This window comes from Schistocerca piceifrons, chromosome 2, assembly GCF_021461385.2.
Source record: "Schistocerca piceifrons isolate TAMUIC-IGC-003096 chromosome 2, iqSchPice1.1, whole genome shotgun sequence".
NCBI lineage: Eukaryota > Metazoa > Arthropoda > Insecta > Orthoptera > Acrididae > Schistocerca > Schistocerca piceifrons.
Genome location: NC_060139.1, coordinates 509,801,366 through 509,824,342, shown reverse-complemented (window position 1 = coordinate 509,824,342; position 22,977 = coordinate 509,801,366). Strand labels below are relative to the sequence as shown.

At 42.8% G+C, this 22,977-nt stretch overlaps 1 protein-coding gene across 1 annotated transcript in view; it reads right to left on the bottom strand.

Moving 5' to 3' along the window:
• LOC124776323 (esterase E4-like) overlaps positions 1-22,977 on the bottom strand; it is an 80,663-nt gene that overhangs the window by 45,984 nt on the left and 11,702 nt on the right. The window contains exons 2-4 of the mRNA XM_047251261.1: positions 5,958-6,095; positions 5,713-5,872; positions 1,044-1,229 (exon numbers count right to left, since the gene is read on the bottom strand). Of these exons, the coding sequence (XP_047107217.1) occupies positions 1,044-1,229; positions 5,713-5,872; positions 5,958-6,095 (484 nt within the window). The remainder of the gene's footprint in view (positions 1-1,043; positions 1,230-5,712; positions 5,873-5,957; positions 6,096-22,977) is intronic.

Sequence of the window (22,977 nt, the reverse complement as noted above, 5' to 3'; positions counted from 1 at the left end):
GTACAGAGAAGGGCAGACCGTTTGCGGGTTGAGGCGGGAGTTGTCGTAATAAACTTGTGTCAAACATCCCTCTTCCGACTGCCAAAACATTTGTTTACTCTGTCCCATATATGGGGGATGACTATGGTGATTACAATAAGAAAAATCAGTGCGTGCACGCACGGAATGGTGTAGGTATTTCTTTTTCCTACGTGCTACTAAAGAATGAAAGAGTAGAGAATTTGGAAGTGGTGCTATGTACCCTCTGCAAACACATATGTGTGAGTTGCTGAGTAATCACATTGATGTAGCTGACAAATTTTTATCAGTCCAACTGAAGCATCATTGGTAGTACTAGATATACGAGGGTTGGAACTTAAATAGTGGCAACTGCTATTTATTCACAACCGATACAAAAGAGTTACATGTTTGCACCTGTTACTGTCCTTCAAAGTGGTCACCAGCGTTGTGCAGAACCCGTTGCCTCCAGTCGGTCAGGCACAAATGGCGCGCACGTCAATGAATTATCGTGTTCAATAATGTCGCCAGTTAATTAAAATGTTAAAGGAGGACTAAAAATTAATGAAGAATACGTAGTTATGTGGATGAATGAGGAAAACTGCGAAACAGACCAAATTTGAACAGATAAAGAAATAATCAAATGCGGGCAAAAATGGTATGATTAAAGTGATGAAGGAGAGGACGTAGAAGGTGATTTCATGAAGATTTCTCACACTGGTGGTGCTTTATCTGTATATATCTTTGTGGAGTATATTATGGAACGACCAGATTTATGAAGTACTTACGTCATGCTTGTAAAGCGATTGCGTGTCGGCGTTGCATACAGTCACTGAGACTATTAAAACTTCTGGACCTTATTCATAGTGCGTCATCCTGTTATTTACTTATTCATTGGAAATCTAATACTAAAATATACTGTTGTTAATGTTCTTTGAAACACCTAGGACATAAGGCAAGTACACGATGGCAAGTGCGTTTATGACCACGCAGAGACTAACTGCTACAGAGTATTCGCGAAGCAGTGAGCCGAATCTGTTTCTTACCTTTGGCCATTGGTGACAGGACGTGCAGATGACAGGCCCTGCTACCAGCGCTCTCGCCGAATATCGTGATGTTGTCGGTGTCTCCACCGAAGGCAGAAATATTGTCCTTGACCCAGCGGAGGGCCATAACTTGATCTTTGAGTCCCATGTTGCCGGTGACAACCGAATCACCCGTACTCATGAAACCTGCATAACAAGCAAAGCGTTACGTGGAGAGAAACTCAATATAAAATGAGTATGAACTTAGGACTAGGCATGAGTACACAAGATGAGTCCACCATTAAGTTGAAGCAGCTCCAATGCAACTGAGGATTACTTTGCCCTTTACTGACTTAAAAAAACCGGTACGAAATATAAGAGACCCTTTCATTAGTGTCACACGTACGTCACGGGGCGAAACTGCAGTGAAGTTTCGAAGTCAGTACATCGTCCTGCTGTTTCTGCATCAAGTTTCACTGCTAACATTGGAAGTTTTGTTTGAAAACTCATAGTTGTTGCCATATCTCGATACACCAAATAGCTTCGTGTGTTTAATAAATTTCGACAGTAAGTTCTTTCATATCGGGTGCCACAGCTAGATATCGCACTATCAACTATACTCAGCGATGTGCCATTTTCAAGTACTTCCTCGTATCCTCATAGTTTTAAGTGGCCTTCCTGTGTGGGTGTGTACATTGTATCTGTTATTTAAATACACCAGCTAATAGAAGTATGTGAACACCTATTAGTGGACATTAACATGGAATGTGTCCATCCTTCTCCTTTATGGCGGCCTGAATTTAGCTGGGGGCACTTTCAGTCAAGGGGCTCATTGTCTGTGGAGCAATGGCAGCCTAGACTATCCCAAAAGCTGGTAACATGGAGGGTAGTGACGTTGAACGCTTGGTTCTGGAGCGTAGACGACGATGTAACTTATGTCGAAGGTATTCCATTGGGTGCAAGTGGCGACTCTGGGGCTCAGGAATGTTACTGCCAATAACCACTGCTGCTATATGACAGGGTGCATTCTCATGCTGATTCAGTAATCGTCTCAGAATTGTTCCTCTGCTCTACAAAGTACACAGTGCTATAAAATGTGTACACGTAATTCTGCATTTACCGTCTTCTTAAGTGCAACAAGTGGATCCACCCTAACCACAAAAAATACGGTTTGCATAACTTCCTCGGCACTTCACGGTTGCCACTACTCATGATGGCACGTAGTGTTCTCCAGACATTCACCAAGACTAAACCATTCTATTGGATTGACATAGGGTATAGTCTAATCAATTGATATCACTCGTTTTCAGTAATCCACTGTCCGCCTCAATCGTCGCTTAGCACTTACTACGAAAGCCCTTGTCTTCCGAGCGTCTGTTCGACCGTTGAACTCCTACGCACAATCACAGGACTAATTAGACTGCTGACAACACTTCGTAACTCTCGATTAATTCATTCCGCCGATTTCAAATGATTTTTTTTACACACAACCTTCCCCCCCACCACCCTGCCCTCCTCCCTCCTACCACCTCCACAGTGCTCGACAATCCCGCCCCCTGTCTGTCAGAACAAAACGCGAAGCAACTACTACGGCTAGAACAAGACCAGGCAGCAGGTCTTGTTCTAGCCGCAGTAGTTGCTTCGCGTTTTCACTTCACAGTCACATGACCAACAATCGACGTTGCAGCTTTACAAGAATTGGAAGATCCCTGTTGGATCTGTCAGTTCCAAGTCCTGCCCAACCCATTGTAGTGTTACTGCTTCTGTAGTGAAAAACACAATACAACCTCCCCTCGCCAGCCTCTCCCCATCCCCAACCCCCACCCCCTCCACCCCACACACAAACACGGCTTTCCATGTTATACTGGATCCGAGCGGTCTTAGGCGCTGCAGTCATGGACTGTGAGGCAGCTCCCGGCTGAGGTTCGAGTCCTCCAACGGGCATTGGTGCCCCGTGCCCCGTGCCCCGTGCCCCGTGCCCGTATGTGTGTGTGTGTGTGTGTGTGTGTGTGTGTATGTGTGTGTGTGTGTGTGTGTGTGTGTGTATGTATGTGTGTATGTATGTGTGTGTGTGTGTGTGTGTGTGTGTGTGTGTGTGTATGTATGTATGTGTATGTGTATGTGTATGTGTATGTGTGTGTATGTGTGTGTGTCCTTAGGTAATTTACGTTAAGTAGTGTGTAAGCTTAGGGACTGATGACCTTAGCAGTTAAGTCCCATAGGATTTCACACACATTTGAACATTTTTTGTTATACTGGCGGCTCTTCCTCTGGTGACATCTAGTAGTCACTCCCACATTACTTAAGTCTTCATCTACGTACACACTATCGTACTATGCAAACCACTGTGAAGTGCATGGTCGAGAGTACTTCCCGTGTTACTAGTAGGGCTTCAGTCGTCGACTCACCTCGGAAGATGTTCTCCGCAGTTGAGAACGAAACGTCAGGGAGAAGAAGTTCTACAGATCGTCCACGGCAACTTAGCCCGGAAGAGTTTACTGATAAAGACGCCGGCCGTGAAAGCCTACATACAGTGATTATTATTTTTCTTCTGCTTTTTTATGTTTTTCGTTTCTACTTGAGGTTCTGCTGTATATGTCAAAACAGGATGCATCACAGTTTTATGTATTTTTATTTTAATATCAGTTGACTTATTATGTGTGTCTCAATACAGTATTTTGCAGGCATGCGGCTACCATTATTGCCTTATCGCTTAATTTTTCACCTCAATGGTTAGGTCCTTATAGCTTTAAGACAAATTGTGGAGAATTGCATGGATTTTAATAACCCAGCCAACCTGCGATTCGTTGACTTGTCAAAAGTCTTTCGTAGGATTAGAAAAAGGATATAGCTCAACCCTTAACCGACGAGAGTGTACCAATGGTTTCGCGAAAATCATAGAAGATATACAAATATTCAAGTAATGAAACGTGAATTGAAACGTACGAAGGATTCACAGATGAATTATCTAAAAGAATTAGACAAGGAGACTTATTAATCCCACTCCTGTTCAACTTACAAATGGACCATATGATTGATGACATGAGATTAAACTGGGATATAAAATAGGAAACAAAATGGTAATTATTATATGTTATGCTGATGAAGCTGTACTGATAAATAGTGGAGATAATTTACCAAGATCACTTCAGTAATTTATCAAAACAGCTAAGCAATGTAACATGAAACTCATCTAAAAAAACCTAAGAGTATAGTAATATCAAAAGCAGCTGTACCATGTAATGTAGAAGTAGGTGGTGTGTCAATCTAGCAAGTGATAAGCTTTAATTATCTAGGGACTGTTATCTCCACCTATAAAGACTACAACAGCACCTATATACGTATTTAAATGGCAGTAGAACATTGCACGCAGCCACTTTGGGTGAGTGTGTAAAAATACAAAGACATAAGCAAGCACCTGAAAATAGCACATCACCGATATCAGCTACTGCGTATGAAATAAATGACGGTGTTTGTAATACGGCCAAGGTGGGAAACGACAATATTTTGAAAGCCTTCTTCGATATGCCGAACGTTTTGTGGAAAATAACTAGTTCTACATCTGAGTTCCGTGCGGCATCCTGCGATGTTGTAAAGGGAACCTCAAGTACATTTATCAGTTATCCCTTTACTGCTCCATTCGCGAATAGTTCCATAAGAAGAGCCACTGTCGTTAAGCCTCTATAAGAGCTACAATTCCTGTGATTTTTCTTGCGTTATTTCGCTATACTTTTCTGGGATGAAGTAATGTGCTACCTGTTTCCGCTTTCGACAAACGCATTCGGCATTTCAGCAGCAGAAAGAAATGTTATCCTACACATATGATAGATCCGATGTAAAACATAATTAATGATTCTGTCGCAATATCAGAGTTCAGCCAAGCTGTAGGAACTAACACACAATTAAGAATGTGGCCATTTCCAAACACAAGAAACAGCGCAGAATATGTATTTTCTGTCTAGAATGATTGCATGTCAAGAAAGTTACAAGGGCGTTGCAATAAAAGGGCAGCACGAGTGATGTATACACAAGCTGAAATGTAATTGTAAGAAAAACGTACTGAACGGTATGTATATGGACTATTCGTCGTTTACATATTAAATTCGTTTAGTTATTTCTGCAGTGTTGCAACATTATTCTTTCAGTGATAATGACTAATTTTTTTTATAAAATAAAGAAGAACGTCTTCAATCACAATTGTAATTTTATTTAAATGCACGATGGATTGGTATATGCATATCTTGAGGTGCTTGCGGAGCCTACAACCACTTTCTTTCAAATTCAGGTTTAGTCCTGATAAGATTAATTTCATACATTACAGAGTGGCACTTAGTGACTGTCAGTTTATAAACCCAAAACAAAATTTAGCTTACGGGTTCCAGTAGTGGATCCATGGTTTTAAAGTAATGTTTAAACTTCTATTCACAATGTGCTACTCTATAATGCAACAATGTATTCTTACCGGGACCAAAATTAAACTAAATTTGGGAAAAAAACTGATATAAATAGTCAAAGCACGTGAAGATGTGTCTTCAAGACTCGATATGCATCGTGCATTGAAGTAAAATCTTGATCGTGATCGAAGGTGATTTTTTTTTATTTTACGAAAGTAATACAGAAACGGAAGAAAAACTGAGAAAATGGATAAAATTGAGTGATTATTTTAATCTTGAAGTTAGTGCTAACGCACCCAGGACGCCGAGACGGTAGTTGAGCGTGACCACGACGACACCGTGCTCGAGCAGGTAGTCAGGGCCGTACATGTCGGTGTTCCCAGAGCCGACCGTGTAACCGCCGCCATGGATCCACACCATCACCGGTGTCAGGGCGCCGCTGGTATCTCTCGGCATCTGCAGCAGCACGCAACCAGACCTGCACGTTAAGCAGGAAAGGCACTTGCGCCAAATGATCGCAATTAAAATACAGATCACAGACCTGAGGTGTGTAGACGTTGAGGAAGAGGCAGTCTTCGTCCCCCATGTACTGCTGCGTGGTATCACTGAACTGAGGGGCCACATTGCCTTCCTTGGTGGCGTCTCTCATTCCGGTCCATGGCTCCGCGGGTTCAGGTGGCTGCAAAGATACGTATCAAGTCAGAAGTCTCTGCATCTGAAAGGCATGGGGTATCAATGGAAAGATACTTTTACTGTCGAAAGATTAAAGCAAACTGGCCATTAGGGTACACACAATCTCGTCAAAACTACCAGGACGCCTATTAGTGGCCTTTAAGACAGCTTGAGCTCTGCTGGGGACATTTTCAGTGAGGTGTCTGAATATCTGTTGAGGAGTGGCAGTCCATTCTTCCTCAAGAGCCGAAACCATAGAAGGTAGTGATGTTTTACGCTGGAGTCTGGAGAGAAGTCAACTTTCTAACTCATCCCAGAGATGTTCCAGTGAGTTCAGGTTGGCACCCTTGACAGGCAAGTCAACTTAGGAGTATTACTGTACACAAACCAGTGCCAGACAAACGCAGCTTTATGAGAAAGTGCTTTGTCACGCTGATACATTCGTCGCCTCCGAATTGTTCCTCTGTTGTAAGCAGAACATTCAATGGTTCAAATGGCTCTGAGCACTATGAGACTTAACTTCTGAGGTCATCAGTCCCCTAGAACTTAGAACTACTTAAACCTAACTAACCTAAGGAAATCACACACATCCATGATTCGAACCTGCTAGCGCAGCGGTCGCGCGGTTCCAAACGCAGAAAATTAGGCTCTAGACTGTTTCCTTATCCTTGTGCATTTAGAGTTCTCTTAAGGGCAACGAGGCGATCACGTCCTAATCACGGAGAACACCCACATACCGTAACACATCCTCAGTGTTGGCGCTACACATGGTGGTTGGTAAAGTTTTTCAAGCACTAGCCAAACCCAAATCTTTCCATCGGTTAGTCACAGAATAGAGAGATATTCATCGCTCCAAATCACTCGTGCACAATTATCCACTATCCGGTGACGTCGCTCTTTACACCACCTCATGCATCGCTTGGCAATGACGAGAGAAATGTGTGGCTTACGAGGAGCTGGTCGATAACTGTGCCCTATTTTTTTTTACTTCTTACGTACAGTTATTGTACTAGCCGGGCTGCTAGTAGCACTTTGAAGCTCGCTAGTTATTCCTTCATCTGATTTAATGTGATTTTTAGACACCTATCCTCCGCAGTTCTCGACGTCCCCTATCTGTCGTTGTGAGCTCTTTCTGGTCTACGTTTATCTGTGTTTGCTTCTTCGCGTTTCCACATCACCAACAGTCGTTCTAGGAAGCTTTATAATGTTTGAAATGTCCTTGAAGGATTTTTTCCTCATATGGCATACGGTAACTAGACCGCGTTCCAAGACGCTTAGCTCTCCCGTCTCACTACGTGTTATCGCTTCTCTACTTACAACAAAATACTCCAAAATTTCTTTATACTGGCTAGTTCGCCTCTGATGACATCTAGTTGTCAATGCAAGTCCAGTATGCTAACCATTGCACCACCTCTTTCGGCACGCCATTGTGGTATCCACAATCCGGAAAGTTGTTTTCTTAAATAACATAGCAGATACACAACGAATGTGTTCTTGTTGCCGTGGGATACAACATATTGTGACAGCTGTACGATTATAAAGATTAAAAAAAGTTATAATTGCAGTTTGTCTGGAGGGGAACGTTCAACGTGGAAAGGGGGGGGGGGGGCGCAATTTTGACATCTTCAATGAAAACCATTTTTTTATTGCACGTTACGAAGTCTACATACGTTTTGTCTGAAGCATTTTCTTCGTTCCGTCACAGATGGCGCTGCGATCGGAGGAATAGAAATGTAATTTACAACAAACTACTCAATGGCTGTTGAATATCCAAGGCTACGTCGGACCCCACTCCAGGCTGCGAGGGTAGGTCAGGCCAGTATTTCATGATTCCTGGTTGGAAAAGTATACTAAATATGACCTGATGCTAGAAATAGGATGTTAACTACATGACGAAAACAACAAAAATGGAGACTTACTATGCAAATTAGCAACAAGGAATAATATGACTACTAAAAGTACCTGCTTCCCACACAAAAGGATCCATCTGAGAACTTCGAAGTCTGCAGTCTATGGAGGAGTCAGTCGGATTGACCATATTTTAGTGATTGCAGGCAACTCCACGTCAGTTACGGATGTACGGAGCAGCAGAGGACCGAGATTTGACTCAAACCACTTTCTAATAAAATCAGTCTTCAGAGAGAAACTGTCACTAACAAATGGCAAAAGAGTAGGAAAGATGATGACATGGAACACAGACAAACTCAAAATTCCTGATGAAGCTACGTGGTACCAAGTAACACTAAGCAGGAATTTCAGCAGTGAAGGGACCGCAGTAGGAGTACACGAAGGTGGAGCAGGATTGAAAAAAGCCATTAAGGATGCTGCAGAAAAATAATTGGCATAAGAGGGAACAGAAGAACTCAGGAATGGTTTGACGAAGGTTGTAGGTCAGCAATAGAGCAGAAGAACAGGGCAAGAACAGAAGTGCTACAGAGAGGAGCCAGGAAAATATGGAACAATACAGAGAATTAAGGAGAAGAGCTAACAGACTGAGTAAGGGAAAGAAAAGAGAGTGGACCAAGAAGAAATTTCAAGAACTAGAAGAGCTAAAGGTACAGAGCGAAATAAGAAAGCTGTATCATGATGTAGGCAACATAAAGAACAGATTCCAGCCAAAAATAATGGCATGTTCTAGTAATGACGAGAAAATGATAAGGGAGGAAGAACAGATAGTGGTAAGATGGACAGAGCATTTCAAAGATACACTAAGCACCTGTCTATAAGAGACAGCTCTACACGAGCAAAGAGTGGAGCTGGAAGTAGACAATTATGCCAGTGAGGCAACAAAACCACAAGAGGCCTCCCAGGTTGTACACAAGTAAAAAACAATCTAGCCCTTGGGAAAGACAGCAAAATCCCTCAATTAATAGAAACTGGTAGCGATGCTGTAATAAAAGAGCTCCAAACATTAATATCAGACATATGGGAAACAGAAACTATACCAGATAATTGGAAAACTGGAATAATAATCCCCATTTATAAGAAAGGGGATAGAACAGCATGTGAAAACTAAAACCAAGCACAGCTTATAAGATCTTCACACGTATATTAAACGATAGGATACAGAATTGCACAGAAGACATACTAGGGGAATATCAGTAAGGCTTTCGACCAGACACAGGAACAACTGATCAAATATTTGTGATAAGACAAACGATGCGAAAGTTCCATGAAAATGATATTGATCTGGATTTCCTATTCATCGACTTCAACAAGCCTCTGACAGCATAAACCGGCAATAACTGTGTGTAATATATATATATATATATATATATATATATATATATATATATATATATATATATAATGTGCTAAACTAATAAGATTAATCAGAAATACAATGACAGAGACAAGAGCGAAGTAAAGATCCTAAGCATAACAAGTGAAAGCTTTGACTGTAATAAAGGCGTTAAGCGAGGTGATAGTCCCTCCACTGTCCTATTCAATATAGCCCTGAATAGTGTAGTTAATAAAATCAACAAAAGAGGTACAATATTTATGAAAACTAGCCAGATATGTGCATACTCTGATGATCTTGTTATAGTAGAAAGAAATATCAGCATACTCTAAGAAACATACCAGGCAATGGAAACCAAGGTCTGAAAAATTCGCCTCATAGTAAATGAAAACAAAACAAAATACATGGTAATGACACAATATGAGGCCAGAAGAACCCCTAATGACCTAAACATCAATGGGAAATACTTCAAAGGAGTGTCCTCTTAACTACTTGGGAGCCCTGATAAAAGTAACAGTATAGGAAATGCTATAAGGGAGAGAATACAAGAAGGAAACAGAGCTTACTTTGCAAATATGCAACTTTTCAGAAATAGCGTCGTTACAGGAAAAACAAAACTGCAAATATATAACTCCCAAGTCTGCCCAGTTATCACATACGGGTCAGAGGTATGTACGTTCACAGAACACGACAAAGATTCACTAAGGACTCTTGAGCGGAAAATACTTCTCAAAATCTATGGTGAAATAAAGGAGGAAGAAGGCTGGAGAATACGGTACAACGCCAAATTACAAGTGCTAATACAACGTAGGGACATAGTAAAATTTCTGAAATCACAGCCAATACAATGGCTAAGACACGTGGAGAGAATTGCAGATGATCGAATTCCAAAGAAAACGATGAAAGGTGTAATCCATTCAGCTATGGGAAAAAGAGACCTTGAAGAAGATGAATTGACGAAGTAGTAATGGAACTCACCAGTACGGGAGTCTGGAGGTGGAAATGACCAGAAAACAACCGAGAAAAGTTCAGGAAGATCGTTGAAGAAGCCAAGGCTTACGAAGGGCTGTAGCGCTACTGAAGAAAAGGAGGAGGAGAAGAAGAAGTTGGAAACCCCATTCACAACGCTATATTCCTCAGACGTATCGTCCAAGGGACTACTCGACGCTTCACGGTGACCGCATAGCGAACTACGCCGCACCATAACAGGCAGTGCACCGCGACTTGTTCTCATGTACTGTGCAGACGTAGAACAGATAACACATCTAACAATTACAAAACTTGCACAGTGTTTATTGCCTGCACACCTACCTATCATTTGGAGAATATACGTGCAAATGGACGATGAATGTTGCAGCCATAGAAGAGAAAATTGAAACAATCCCGATTTACAGAGAACGTAGGAGAAATGTTAAGGCTGCTGTTGTCTTGTTGTCTTTCGTTCTTTGACAAGGTTGTGAACGCCTTTATGTCTGATGACAGCGCAGACGGGCAAAAGGAAACTAAGAAAACGTGTTACAGAAGAGGATAATGAAATAGCTGTACTAGCGGCAGTGCACCAAAACCCACGGTTAAGCACCCGGCAAATGTACCGTAATTTCTGATCAACGATACCAGGTATCACTGCATCGAGAAGTTCATGGCGCCGATTTCCTTGACCGGCAGTGTTCAGTGAATGGACATGTCAACAAATGGAAACGACGCCGACGTTCTTTGCCGAGGTACTGTTTTCCGTTGAGTCTACATTCACATAGCATGGTAGCGTTAACAGGCACAGCATGCATAACTGGAGTGTAGACAGCACCCACTGGTTGCGGCAAGTTGACCATCAATGTCCTTAGGTCAGTTAACATTTGGTGTGGCATCATGGACAACAAATTCTTTAGTATTTTATCGACGGTACATTGAATGGACCCAAATATGGAACATTTTTGGAACAGGTATTACCGGTACTATAATATGATGTATCCCCAGACGTTCGACAAGGTATGTGGTTTCAGAAAAAACCGTTGCCCATCGCATTAGGAAACCGAAGAACGGGAGGTATTTGACCGTTTTTACACTGCTTGGTGGATCGGGAAAGGTGGCCCTATTAAGTGGCCCACTAAGTCGGCTTTGACGTTGCCACAATTCTTTCTGTTGGTGTATTTAAAAAATAAGGCGTACCAGCAATGCCAACAGGCCCTGAAGATATGGTCCACTGCATCAGAAATTCCTGTGCCGACATTCCCGCAGATATACTTCTGTCCTGTGTACGGTTATTTGAAAAGTGTATTGAAGTTGGCGTTATTACGTTTGAACACTTGCCGTAACTGGAAAAGCAGAGTAGCGTTCGGCTAGAGAGACGGCAGCAGTGGCACCTCGAGTAGTCCCCTTTTTGGTATGTCGGAGAAATAAAATGTTACAAATGGGGTCTCCAATGAGAACTTTTGAAATACTGGCCTGTACTACCTCCATAGCGTGGAGATGGGGTCCCACTTGCCACTGAATATTCAAGGGCTATTATATAGCATGTCGCAAATTACTATTGTGTACCCATTTCTTTTCCACCGATTACGGCACCATCTGTGGGGAAAGAAAGAAAATGCTTCAGACAAAACTTATGTAGATTTTGCCGTAGAATCGTAATCTGCAATAAAAACAGAAGTTCCCCTGAATGATTTGAAAGTTGCCACTCGTCACCACACACAGGGTGGAATCGGGGAGGGGGGCCGAGTGTGGTAAGATTGGCTGTCTCCCTTCTTTCGAGACTTCTAGGTGCGCCAGCACCAGATCAAAATCATCCGGCCGTTCCACGACGACAATCGGTGTGCCACCCAGTCTGCAAATGGTTTTTAGGTGGTTTTCTGCATCCCACTAGGTGATACTGGGCTGGAACCCAAGTCCGGCTTCAGTTACGTGATTTGCAAACATTTAGAAAATTTTCCCTCACTTTCACACAGATAACACTACAAGTAGAACAGCTGGAGTACACGTATTCCATCCTGGGGCGTGGGTAGAATGAGAGTGGGGGGGGGGGGGGGGTTATGAGGTGCCGACAGGCCACACGCCATCCGACCACTGCTTAAGTTAACCATATGACATCCGTTATCCGTTAATAAGCAATCCAACCCCGTGCCAAAGTGAGATAATGGCAAAAAAATTGAATGATGATGATTGTAGTGTTAATTAGTCACTGACAGTTGCGTCTTACTCATTATCCACCACTACACACATTGTTTGCCATTTACTTGTTCCTCCATTCTTATGTAATATTTATTATGTACAAAATAATAATGATTTTAAATAAAACAGGTTAAATAAAAAGTGCCAGTGCTGTAAACTCCTGTATGCCGGTATTAGGATAAACAAAAGCATTAAATAGTACGGAAGAAGGAAAACATCCATTAATGGCGCAGCAAGTGAACAGCCTGCTTCTCTAGAGTGACACAAAGGCGACCCTAAAACTAAACGTCACCTACATTGAGTGGGTCATCATCGAGACTAACACCCCTTATTCCGTATAAAACGAGGAAAGGCATGAAATTCAAACCCAGAACACTGTGGACAACGTAGTTTTTCCCGGCTGCATTCTGGAATAAATGCTTCACGGAGCTCTCGCTGCGTCAGATTGGTAGACAGTCCCGAGACTGAATACAAATCTGATGCGGCAAGAACTCCGTAAGGCATTTACTGTAACAGTATTGTGCATTCTGGTGATCAGGAATTTTACTTCATCACAAATTCTCGCTGCCTTTTGGCCACACAGTGGTCACTAGTGTCTCGTGACCTGTAACCTAACCAGCTACACGCGGATCATGAAGCATTGCACACGTATGTTCTTACCCTCCTGCCCCCACATACCCGCCGCCAATTCTTTATCGAACTCCGTTTTTAATAAATTGTCTTTCACGCATCTCAATGTTTATGACTTCATGATCCTGACCTGGGTATCGTATGATAAAATAATTTTGTAGGTACATTCGGTTATATATGTGGATACTGTCTTAAGATGTGCTGCGAATAGAGCAGTAAGAAGAACTACATTAAAACTTCAGGTTGATGCTGAAGTCGAATTGCATGTACAGCGAATAGTGTCAGCGAAAACAAAATCTAAAAGGTTTGAAATTATACGAAAAGTCTCTAAGTGCTCTCATATAGGATGAAAGTAGTCAGGTAATTGACTTACGTTGGTTCGAGACCTGTGAAAAGCTGCTAATTTTAATTTTTGACTTTCGTATTAAATATGTAACGTATGATTGTTCACTTAATGAGTAGATGATAATTTCAATTTTTAAATTCGGGCAATAATTATATTAAATAATGAGAAACTTCTTTTGCTTCTGGATCCATTAGATACGTAAAATCTGAAGCTGGGACCATATATGTCGACCGGGTTAGGCGTTTAGTAATAAAGATTGCATACAGAAGTACGTGTACAAAGGGGCATCAAAAGAGGGAAGACATTTTTCCAAGGCGTCATTTAAGAAATACTTCTTTGCAGCCATTAGAGAAACTAACGACGCTGTAATGACTGTAGTTCCTTGCAATGCCTGCCTGACGAATACCTGAAAATGGGTTTACCTAGAGACACAAAGTGTCTCTGAAAGCCTTCAACCATTATATGAATGACTGGTTAGGTCTTTATCACCACTAAGTCGCTGATAATAAAAAGTAACATCTTGTTATTAGCGGCTTAAACGACTGCAAAGACGTCGTCACTGCCTAAAAATAGTTTTACTACCGTAATTTTGGACTCATTGTGACCGACATATTTTCTGCCGTTTCCCTTCAAAGACTGGCAGAATACAGTCTGTTTTTATATCACTCACAAGAAAACAAGACCTACATGATATAAGAATGTAATATGCATGTTTTGTGATTTAGCTGCACCGTACTCACGGTCTTTCTTGCTTTATCATTGCACTATACCGTTTCTGTTAAGGGTTCCATGTCACTAGTACGCCGGAATACAGCGTCGTGTTTATCTACTGTTCAGCAGCGCCTTGCAAACAGCCGAAGGGAAAGAGTTGTTGAATGTGGGCTACGTTTGTGCTATCCTGACAAAGATCGCAAAACTTTTTACAGCATATCCAGTGGCGTCATAGCATAAACAGTTTCCATAACAAATTCGTCTGCCTAACACTATAGTGAAGAAAAAATAACTTTACTGAAAGTCACAGGGACACATTAAAATGGAACTTGCAATAATAAGAGCATGTGCACTACTAATGCGACATTTAACTTGCACATGAGTCTCACGTGAACTCCACAATACGCCCACGACAAGCTCTAAGCCTGGTGAACAGAATAACAAAATGTCCCACCAGGAGAAAAAAATCGATTGATTTGTTGGTTGGTTGATTGGGGAGAGAGAACCAAATAGCGAGGTCATCAGTCCCATGACAAAGTGGAAGGAACAACACAAATACCACAGTCCAGTCAAGGGGAAGGGAAACGAGCAAACGAAGTACAGGTATCATCGGGCCAACATGAAGTTCAAAGAACAGGGAGAGAAGGGGAGGGGAAAGGGAACAGCAAGAGCAGGGGCGTCCCAGAAGAGGTGCTACACACATTGGGCGCCAACACTGCCATCGAACCGCCAAGATTTCCACACCATACCATGATCATGACAAAATGCGGACAGTACCAGAGGAAAGAAGACACAAAAAAGGGAAACAAAACGGTACAAAAGCCCAAACAAAACAAAAGAGAAAGGCAGGGGGAAATTCTGGATGGCGTGTGGGCAATGCTGCGGCCTCTGTAACCAACACCAACGTTAACTCCAGGACTACAACCCCAGAGGGAAATTCAGGTACTTGAACATGGGAGGACAAACCACTTTCGTGAAGAAAACAGAGGACAGGCGTAACCAGGCGAGGGTCGTCCATTAACACCCAGGCCCAGGAATGTGGGCATGCATATTTAGTGTGAAGGGCCAGAAGGCAGGATCACCCAGCATAATATTGGCCACCATGAGGGGGATTTCACGAAGTCATGAAATATGCTATTCAATAGCGCTTCAACCGCACGCCGGAGATCCGTCATTTTGGAAGCACATCAAGAGTTCGCCCACAATTGTGCATAAAGGGATTTGATTTAAGGCAGCAAACCGACACGCAGAGGGGTCGTGGAGAATGAGGCAGTGAGGCAGGTGAGGGTTGACAATTACCAATCCCCCCTTGCCCCCCCCCCCCCCCCCCCCCGCTAGACGATTAGAATGTTCATTACTCACGATACACACATGGCCAGGAATCCAAGGGAAATCAACCAAATAAGTAGAAGGACCAAGGTCGACAAGAAGGTTGTGGATGGCAGAGACCAAGGGGTGGTGGGAAAACAAGTAAAGAACTCATAAGCCGAAAATAACTCCACTATATAAACGCGATCCCTGTGAACTGTGAACTTTTTTTGTATAACTTTTTTGTATAACTGGGAATTAAGGCACTTTCGTCGACTAGCGGAAGTCAGCATATAATCCAGGTTTATAGTATCGTGACCAGGCCAAATATCTCACGAAATAAGCGTCAAACGAAAAAACTGCAAAGAACGAAACTTGTCTAGCTTGAAGGGGAAACCAGATGGCGCTATTGTTAGCCCGCTCGATGGCGCTGCCATAGGTCAAAACGATATCAGTTGCGTTTTGCTAATAAGGAACCTCCATTATTTATTACATATTAGTATAGTATATAAGGAAATATTAATGTTTCAGTTGGACCACTTTTTTCGCTTTGCGATAGATGGCGCTGTAATAGCCACAAACATATGGCTCACAATTTTAGACAAACAGTTGCTAACAGGTAGGTTTTTTAAATTAAAATACAGTTTATTTCGGTTGTTCAACGCATGCTGTTACAGCGTGATTACCTCTACATACCACATTAATGTAATAAATGCTCAAAATGATGTCCGTCAACCTAAATGCATTTGGCAATACGTGTAACGACATTCCTCTTAACAGCGAGTAATTCGCCTTCCGTAATGTTCGCACATGCATTGACAATGGGCTGACGCATGTTGTCAGGCGTTGTCTGTGGATCACGATAGCAAATATCCTTCAACTTTCCCCACAGAAAGAAATCCGGGGACGTCAGATCCGGTGAACGTGCGGGCCATGGTATGGTGCTTCGAAGACCAATCCACCTGTCATGAAAGATGCTATTCAATACCGCTTCAACCGCACGCGAGCTAAGTGCCGGAGATCCATCATTTTGGAAGCACATCGCCTTTCTGTCATGCAGTGCAACATCTTTTGGTAACATCGGTAGAACATTACGTAGGAAATCAGCATACACTGCACCATTTAGATTGCCATCGATAAAATGGGGGCTAATTATCCTTCCTCCCATAATGCCGTACCATACACTAACCTGCCAAGGTCGTTGATGTTCCACTTGTCGCAGCCATCTTGGATTGTCCGTTGCCCAATAGTGCATATTATGTCTGTTTACTTTACGCCGTTGGTGAATGACGCTTCGTCGCTAAATAAAACGCGTGCAAAAAATCTGTCATCGTCGCGTAATTTCTCTTGTGCCCAGTGGCAGAACTGTACACGAATTTCAAAGTCGTCGCCATGCAGTTCCTGGTGCTCAGAAATATGGTACGAATGCAATCGATGTTGATGTAGCATTCTCAACACCGACGTTTTTGAGATTCCCGATTCGCGCGCAGTTTGTCTGCTAATGATGTGCGGATTAGGCGCGACAGCAGCTAAAACACCTACTTGGGCATCATTTGTTGCAGGTGGTGGTTGACGTTTCACATGTGGCTGAACACTTCCTGTTTCCTTAAATAACCAAACTATCTGGTGAACGGACCGGACACTTGGACGATGTCGTCCAGGTTACCGAGCAGCATACATAGCACACGCCCGTTGGGCATTTTGATCATAATAGCCAAACAACACGATATCGACCTTTTCCGCAATTGGTAAACGGTCCATTTTAACAAGGGTAATTTATCACGAAGCAAATACCGTCCGCACTGGCGGAATGTTACGTGATACAACGTACTTACACATTTGTGACTATTACAGCGCCGTCTATCACAAAGCGAAAAAAGTGGTCCAACTAAATCATTCATATTTCTTTACGTACTACACGAATATGTAATAAAAATGGGGGATCCTATTAAAAAATGAAGTTGATATCCGTTTGACTTACGGCAGCGCCGTCTAGCAGGCCAACCATAGCGCCATCTGGTTTCACCTGTCAAGCTAGACGAGTTTAGTTTTCTGTTGTTTTTTGTTTGACGCTTATTTCGTGAGCTATTTGGCCCTGTCACTATCAATGGACCACCCTGTGTACACAACTGATGTGAATCATTTTCGTTAGTCACCACTGTACTTGTTTTCTGTTGTCTGATTGATTGATTTATTATGGGGACTATTGGACTAAACGGTAAGGTCATCAGTCCCGCAATTCAAAAATTACTTGTGTAAGATAGAGGTGTCCGCTAAAAGTGGGCGAATCGAGTCAGAAGTATCGAACTACAAACCGAGGAAGCTGAAAACACAAGAGAAGGCATAAAAGGGTAGGCCAAATCTAAAAACGGGAAAAACAGAAGGATAAATAGCTGTTTTTGAGAGGGGGAGTGATCATGGTTCCCTTACCCAGAAAACGCGAAGAGAGGCCCCAACCACAACCACTCTGCCCCTGCTCCAAATGTAAAACAAAACCTTACAACTGAAAATATAAACCACTGTCATCTAGGAAACTGAGGACCAATCCTACCATTATTTACTAATATTAAAGTGAAGGAGTCTGATAGGCTATACTTAGTATAAAGGGCCAAAAGAAGGGGACTTTGCACCAATATATTGGATAACGTCAGACTGGCTACACAGGCACTTTGCGGGGGTGGCTCGTTACACAAGAGAAAAAAATGGGTGAGCCTTTTGTGACCGATGCATAGACGGAATAAGACAGTGGACTCGTTCCTAGAAGAGTGGAAGGAAGAGCGCCAAACGTCAGTAGTCTCCTTGATTGTGTGGAGTTCATACTGAGGGCAGCAGCGCACCAGATGTCATTTCACTTTTGAGCAAAGAGAGATCTGATATGTAGCTACAGATCTGCAAGTGAAATAATGAAAGGAAATTGGGGGCAAGTATCTGACCCTCTACCCAAACGGCCAGCCATTTAATTCCCTGGGATGCACACATGAATTGGGACCAAGACGAAGACAACTGATCAGGCGGCACGGCCAGGGGCAGAAAGCTTGTCATGGATAAGAAAGACCAAAGTCAATAGCCTGCAAGCTCTGCATTGTGTCGGTACGTATTGAAAGACTGTGGATGGAGGCCTGAGTGACAAAATGGAGAGCCCTGTTACTAGTTAGCAGCTCTGCTGTGATCACAGTACATAATCCCATGAGTAAATGGTGTTCCGTATGTGGCGAGTGTGTGTGCGTCGGCTATATGGAAATGGATGTTCAAGTCTGGTTGACACAGGTCGGCGTTCGTCAATCGCGACAACTCCGTTCTGTAACTGTTGTAACAAACACTTCACTCTGTTTGGTTAGTTTCAGATACTATCTGCCTTTAACCGATATCCGCGTATCGATGGAGCAGCACACCGAAATGTATAAGCGGCCCTCGCTTATAATTGAAGCAATGGTGTTCGAAGGATGTCTGTCTTCTTTACTGCTTCACACAGCGTCTGCACCACTCGGTACCGCAACATCTCCGTTTATCTGAAACAATAAACCAAATATCCTTCGCGTGTTCGCGACTGGCTTCTAAGCTTATGGTAGTTTTTATGCCCTATTTGCAAATGAATGTTCAAACGTGTAAAATATATCTCGAATTATAAGTTACACCATTCAAGCCGATGTCACATTATAGTCTAGTGAGAATGTTGATTTGTGATGTATTATAATGTCGTTAATGCGTCGCTACGGGGCTAATTCAACGACTCCCACGTCGTATATCGAGAGATAAAGTATTCTCTAAGTGAAGTACAGAAAGCGTCGTAATACAATGTTCAATTACTGCTCCCTGCTAATAACGTCACTCAAATCAACTTTAGCTTCAGCGTTCTATCAAGAAAACAATTATTCACAGTTACACAGTAAAGTTCAATTAAGTGATGTAGACGACACGAAGTATTGAAGTTATAACTGAGTTTATTGAACTTCTGAATTATTTAAACACTGCACTGGAAAGCACACCCATCTGTCATTCAGCGAATTGAATCTACGATTTACATCAGCAGTTCTGACATTGACTACAGCTTCCGACAACACGGCGTCCCTGTGAATTCTGCATGATTGCCTGTATATGTTTCCTACTCAAGTCTATTTGTAGAGTTTATGTAGGCGTCTGGTACATTGTTATGTTCTTCAATGTTTGTGACAATCACAGGTCACGACGACGAAGTCCCAGAATTGATTAAGTATGACACGAGAAACTTTTCCCTCGCGTGTAACATCTGTTCCGTTGTCTGGCTTAACGGCAAATGTTCTATCACCTTTCTTCAGAACATTGACTAATACGTCAAGACGATACTTGTAAAACTTTAAAATTCCAGATCGTTCTCAAGCAATCTAATATTTGTCAATAAGCGTGCTTCTATTGCGACGTCTACAGAAGAGCGAATTAACATCTTCCCTGAAATTTTTTATTTTAATCGCAGCGAACTTACATCTCGATGTGGCTACAAATCTTTTCTTGTGTAAATGTTATCTCTGACCACTTTATCTCGTCTGGGTTTTAACCTTCGTAAAGCATATGTTTTGTATTCTTAATTTAGAGTTTCATACTTTGTAGATTAAGTGATCATCTGATAGTCTTTCATTTAGTTCTTTCCGTGGAATAGATGTCAGTTCCCTAGAATTTCTGTTGGTCAAATTTTGAATAGTGTTAATATTTTGTCACCAGTAGCTACCGTCAAGATCAGGATCAGTAATTTTTATATCTTTTGCTGTCAAAAGGGATGTCATCAGGGGCTCTATATCTGAGGTGTTATACAGTGTGTTTCAAAAATGACCGGTATATTTGAAACGGCAATAAAAACTAAACGAGCAGCGATAGAAATACACCGTTTGTTGCAATATGCTTGGGACAACAGTACATTTTCAGGCGGACAAACTTTCGAAATTACAGTAGTTACAATTTTCAACAACAGATGGCGCTGCGGTCTGGGAAACACTATAGTACGATATTTTCCACATATCCACCATGCGTAGCAATAATATGGCGTAGTCTCTGAATGAAATTACCCGAAACCTTTGACAACGTGTCTGGTGGAATGGCTTCACATGCAGATGAGATTTACTGCTTCAGCTGTTCAATTGTTTCTGGATTCTGGCGGTACACCTGGTCTTTCAAGTGTACCCACAGAAAGAAGTCACAGGGGTTCATGTCTGGCGAATAGGGAGGCCAATCCACGCCGCCTCCTGTATGTTTCGGATAGCCCAAAGCAATCACACGATCATCGAAATATTCATTCAGGAAATTAAAGACGTCGGCCGTGCGATGTGGCCCGGCACCATCTAGCATAAACCACGAGGTGTTCGCAGTGTCGTCTAAGGCAGTTTGTACCGCCGCAAATTCACGAAGAATGTCCAGATAGCGTGATGCAGTAATCGTTTCGGTTCAAAAAATGGGTCAATGGTTCCTTTGGAAGAAATGGCGGCCCAGACCAGTACTTTTTGAGGATGCAGGGACGATGGGACTGCAACATGGGGCTTTTCGGTTCCCCATATGCGCCAGTTCTGTTTATTGACGAAGCCGTCCAGGTAAAAATAAGCTTCGTCAGTAAACCAAATGCTGCCCACATGCATATCGCCGTCATCAATCCTGTGCACTATATCGTTAGCGAATGTCTCTCGTGCAGCAATGGTAGCGGCGCTGAGGGGTTGCCGCGTTTGAATTTTGTATGGATAGAGGTGTAAACTCTGGCGCATGAGACGATACGTGGACGTTGGCGTCATTTGGACCGCAGCTGCAACACGGCGAACGGAAACCCGAGGCCGCTGTTGGATCACCTGCTGCACTAGCTGCGTGTTGCCCTCTGTGGTTGCCGTACGTGGTCGCCCTACCTTTCCAGCACGTTCATCCATCACGTCCCGAGTCCGTTGAAATTTTTCAAACAGATCCTTTATTGTATCGCTTTTCGGTCCTTTGGTTACATTAAACCTCCGTTGAAAACTTCGCCTTGTTGCAACAACACTGTGCTCTAGGCGGTGGACTTCCAACACCACAAAAATCCTCTGTTCTAAGGAATAAACCATGTTGTCTACAGCACACTTGCACGTTGTGAACAGCACACGCTTACAGCAGAAAGACGGCATACAGAATGGCGCACCCACAGACTGCGTTGTCTTCTATATCTTTCACATCACTTGCAGCGCCATCTGTTGTTGAAAATTGTAACTACTGTAATTTCGAAAGTTTGTCTGCCTGAAAATGTACTGTTGTCCCAAGCATATTGCAACAAACGGTGTATTTCTATCGCTGCTCGTTTAGTTTTTATTGCCGTTTCAAATATACCGGTCATTTATGAAACACCCTGTACATACCAGAACGAGAAGTCAAAACGTATCCCCCGTGTCTATCGTTTTAGAACCGTCAGTGTAGAAGACGGTAACACCCTGTAACTCTTCAAGCATGAAAAGTTCGGGACGCCAGAATATCTCACAGACCCAGACAATTTTACAAGACCATTGATGGCGACGAGGTAGAGTGTGACACTTATCGCAGAGCCCTGTAGGATACTGTTCTTTTGCATCCCAGGAGCGCCGAGGGAAGTGCCAAATCTAACCTGGAAGAGCTGGTGACATAAAAACTCGTGGGTAAAGGTCGGAAGGGGCCACGAAAGCTCCTGTCATGCAGGGTAACTGAAATGTGATGTCGCCACGCTATGTTGTAAGCCTTATGTAGGTCAAAGAAGACCGGACAAGGTTTCAGGGGACTATAGAATCACCAGAAAGTGGTCACTAAGATTATCATGGAAAGGCCAGTGTAGTGAAGCCACAAGAGCAGCAGAGGAGGTAATGAGATGCATGGTATAAAAGGGGCAATGAGTGTCACTGAATTGTGTTGGAGAACAATCGCTGAGTAGATGAAAATCAAAGTCTGTAATAAGTTGGTCAATTAGAAGATCGCTATCCATGAAGTGGCAACCCCTTACAAAGGGTGCCATACAATGAAGTCCCAGAGGGGGAGGTAAAGGAATGAGGGCTGCTCCGTTAAGGTAGGCAGTAAGGAGCTGGGCTACCTGGATGGAGGTAGACATTGCAAATGGTGATTGCTATTGTCATTCACACTCGTGTCACTACTGTTTCCGGGTTGGTACTCAGTGGTATCCAGTCTGTAATGACTTTGGTGCTAACTAAAATGTAGACCCCCTCCAGGTGCTCTTTCAGGGCCGGAATGGTTCCAACAGAACGTCAAATAACCACAAAACGTTGGAGAATGGTTATCATCGAAGTGCAATTCTTAAGACAGAATGCAGAATAAGGAGAAACAAGTTGTTGTATTTCCGCTAGGTGTCAGTGACGGCAATATGCATTGCAGTTACAGTGGATTCTCAGGTAGCAAGAGCTCAGGTTAGACATAAAAAGCCGAGGGGAAGTCATGTCATTGGATCAGTTTTCGTGACTGATGAGGACAGGGTGGCATCAATAAAAACTGGGTATGCTTCAGAGTGAGGAGGAGGGGTGAGCCCCA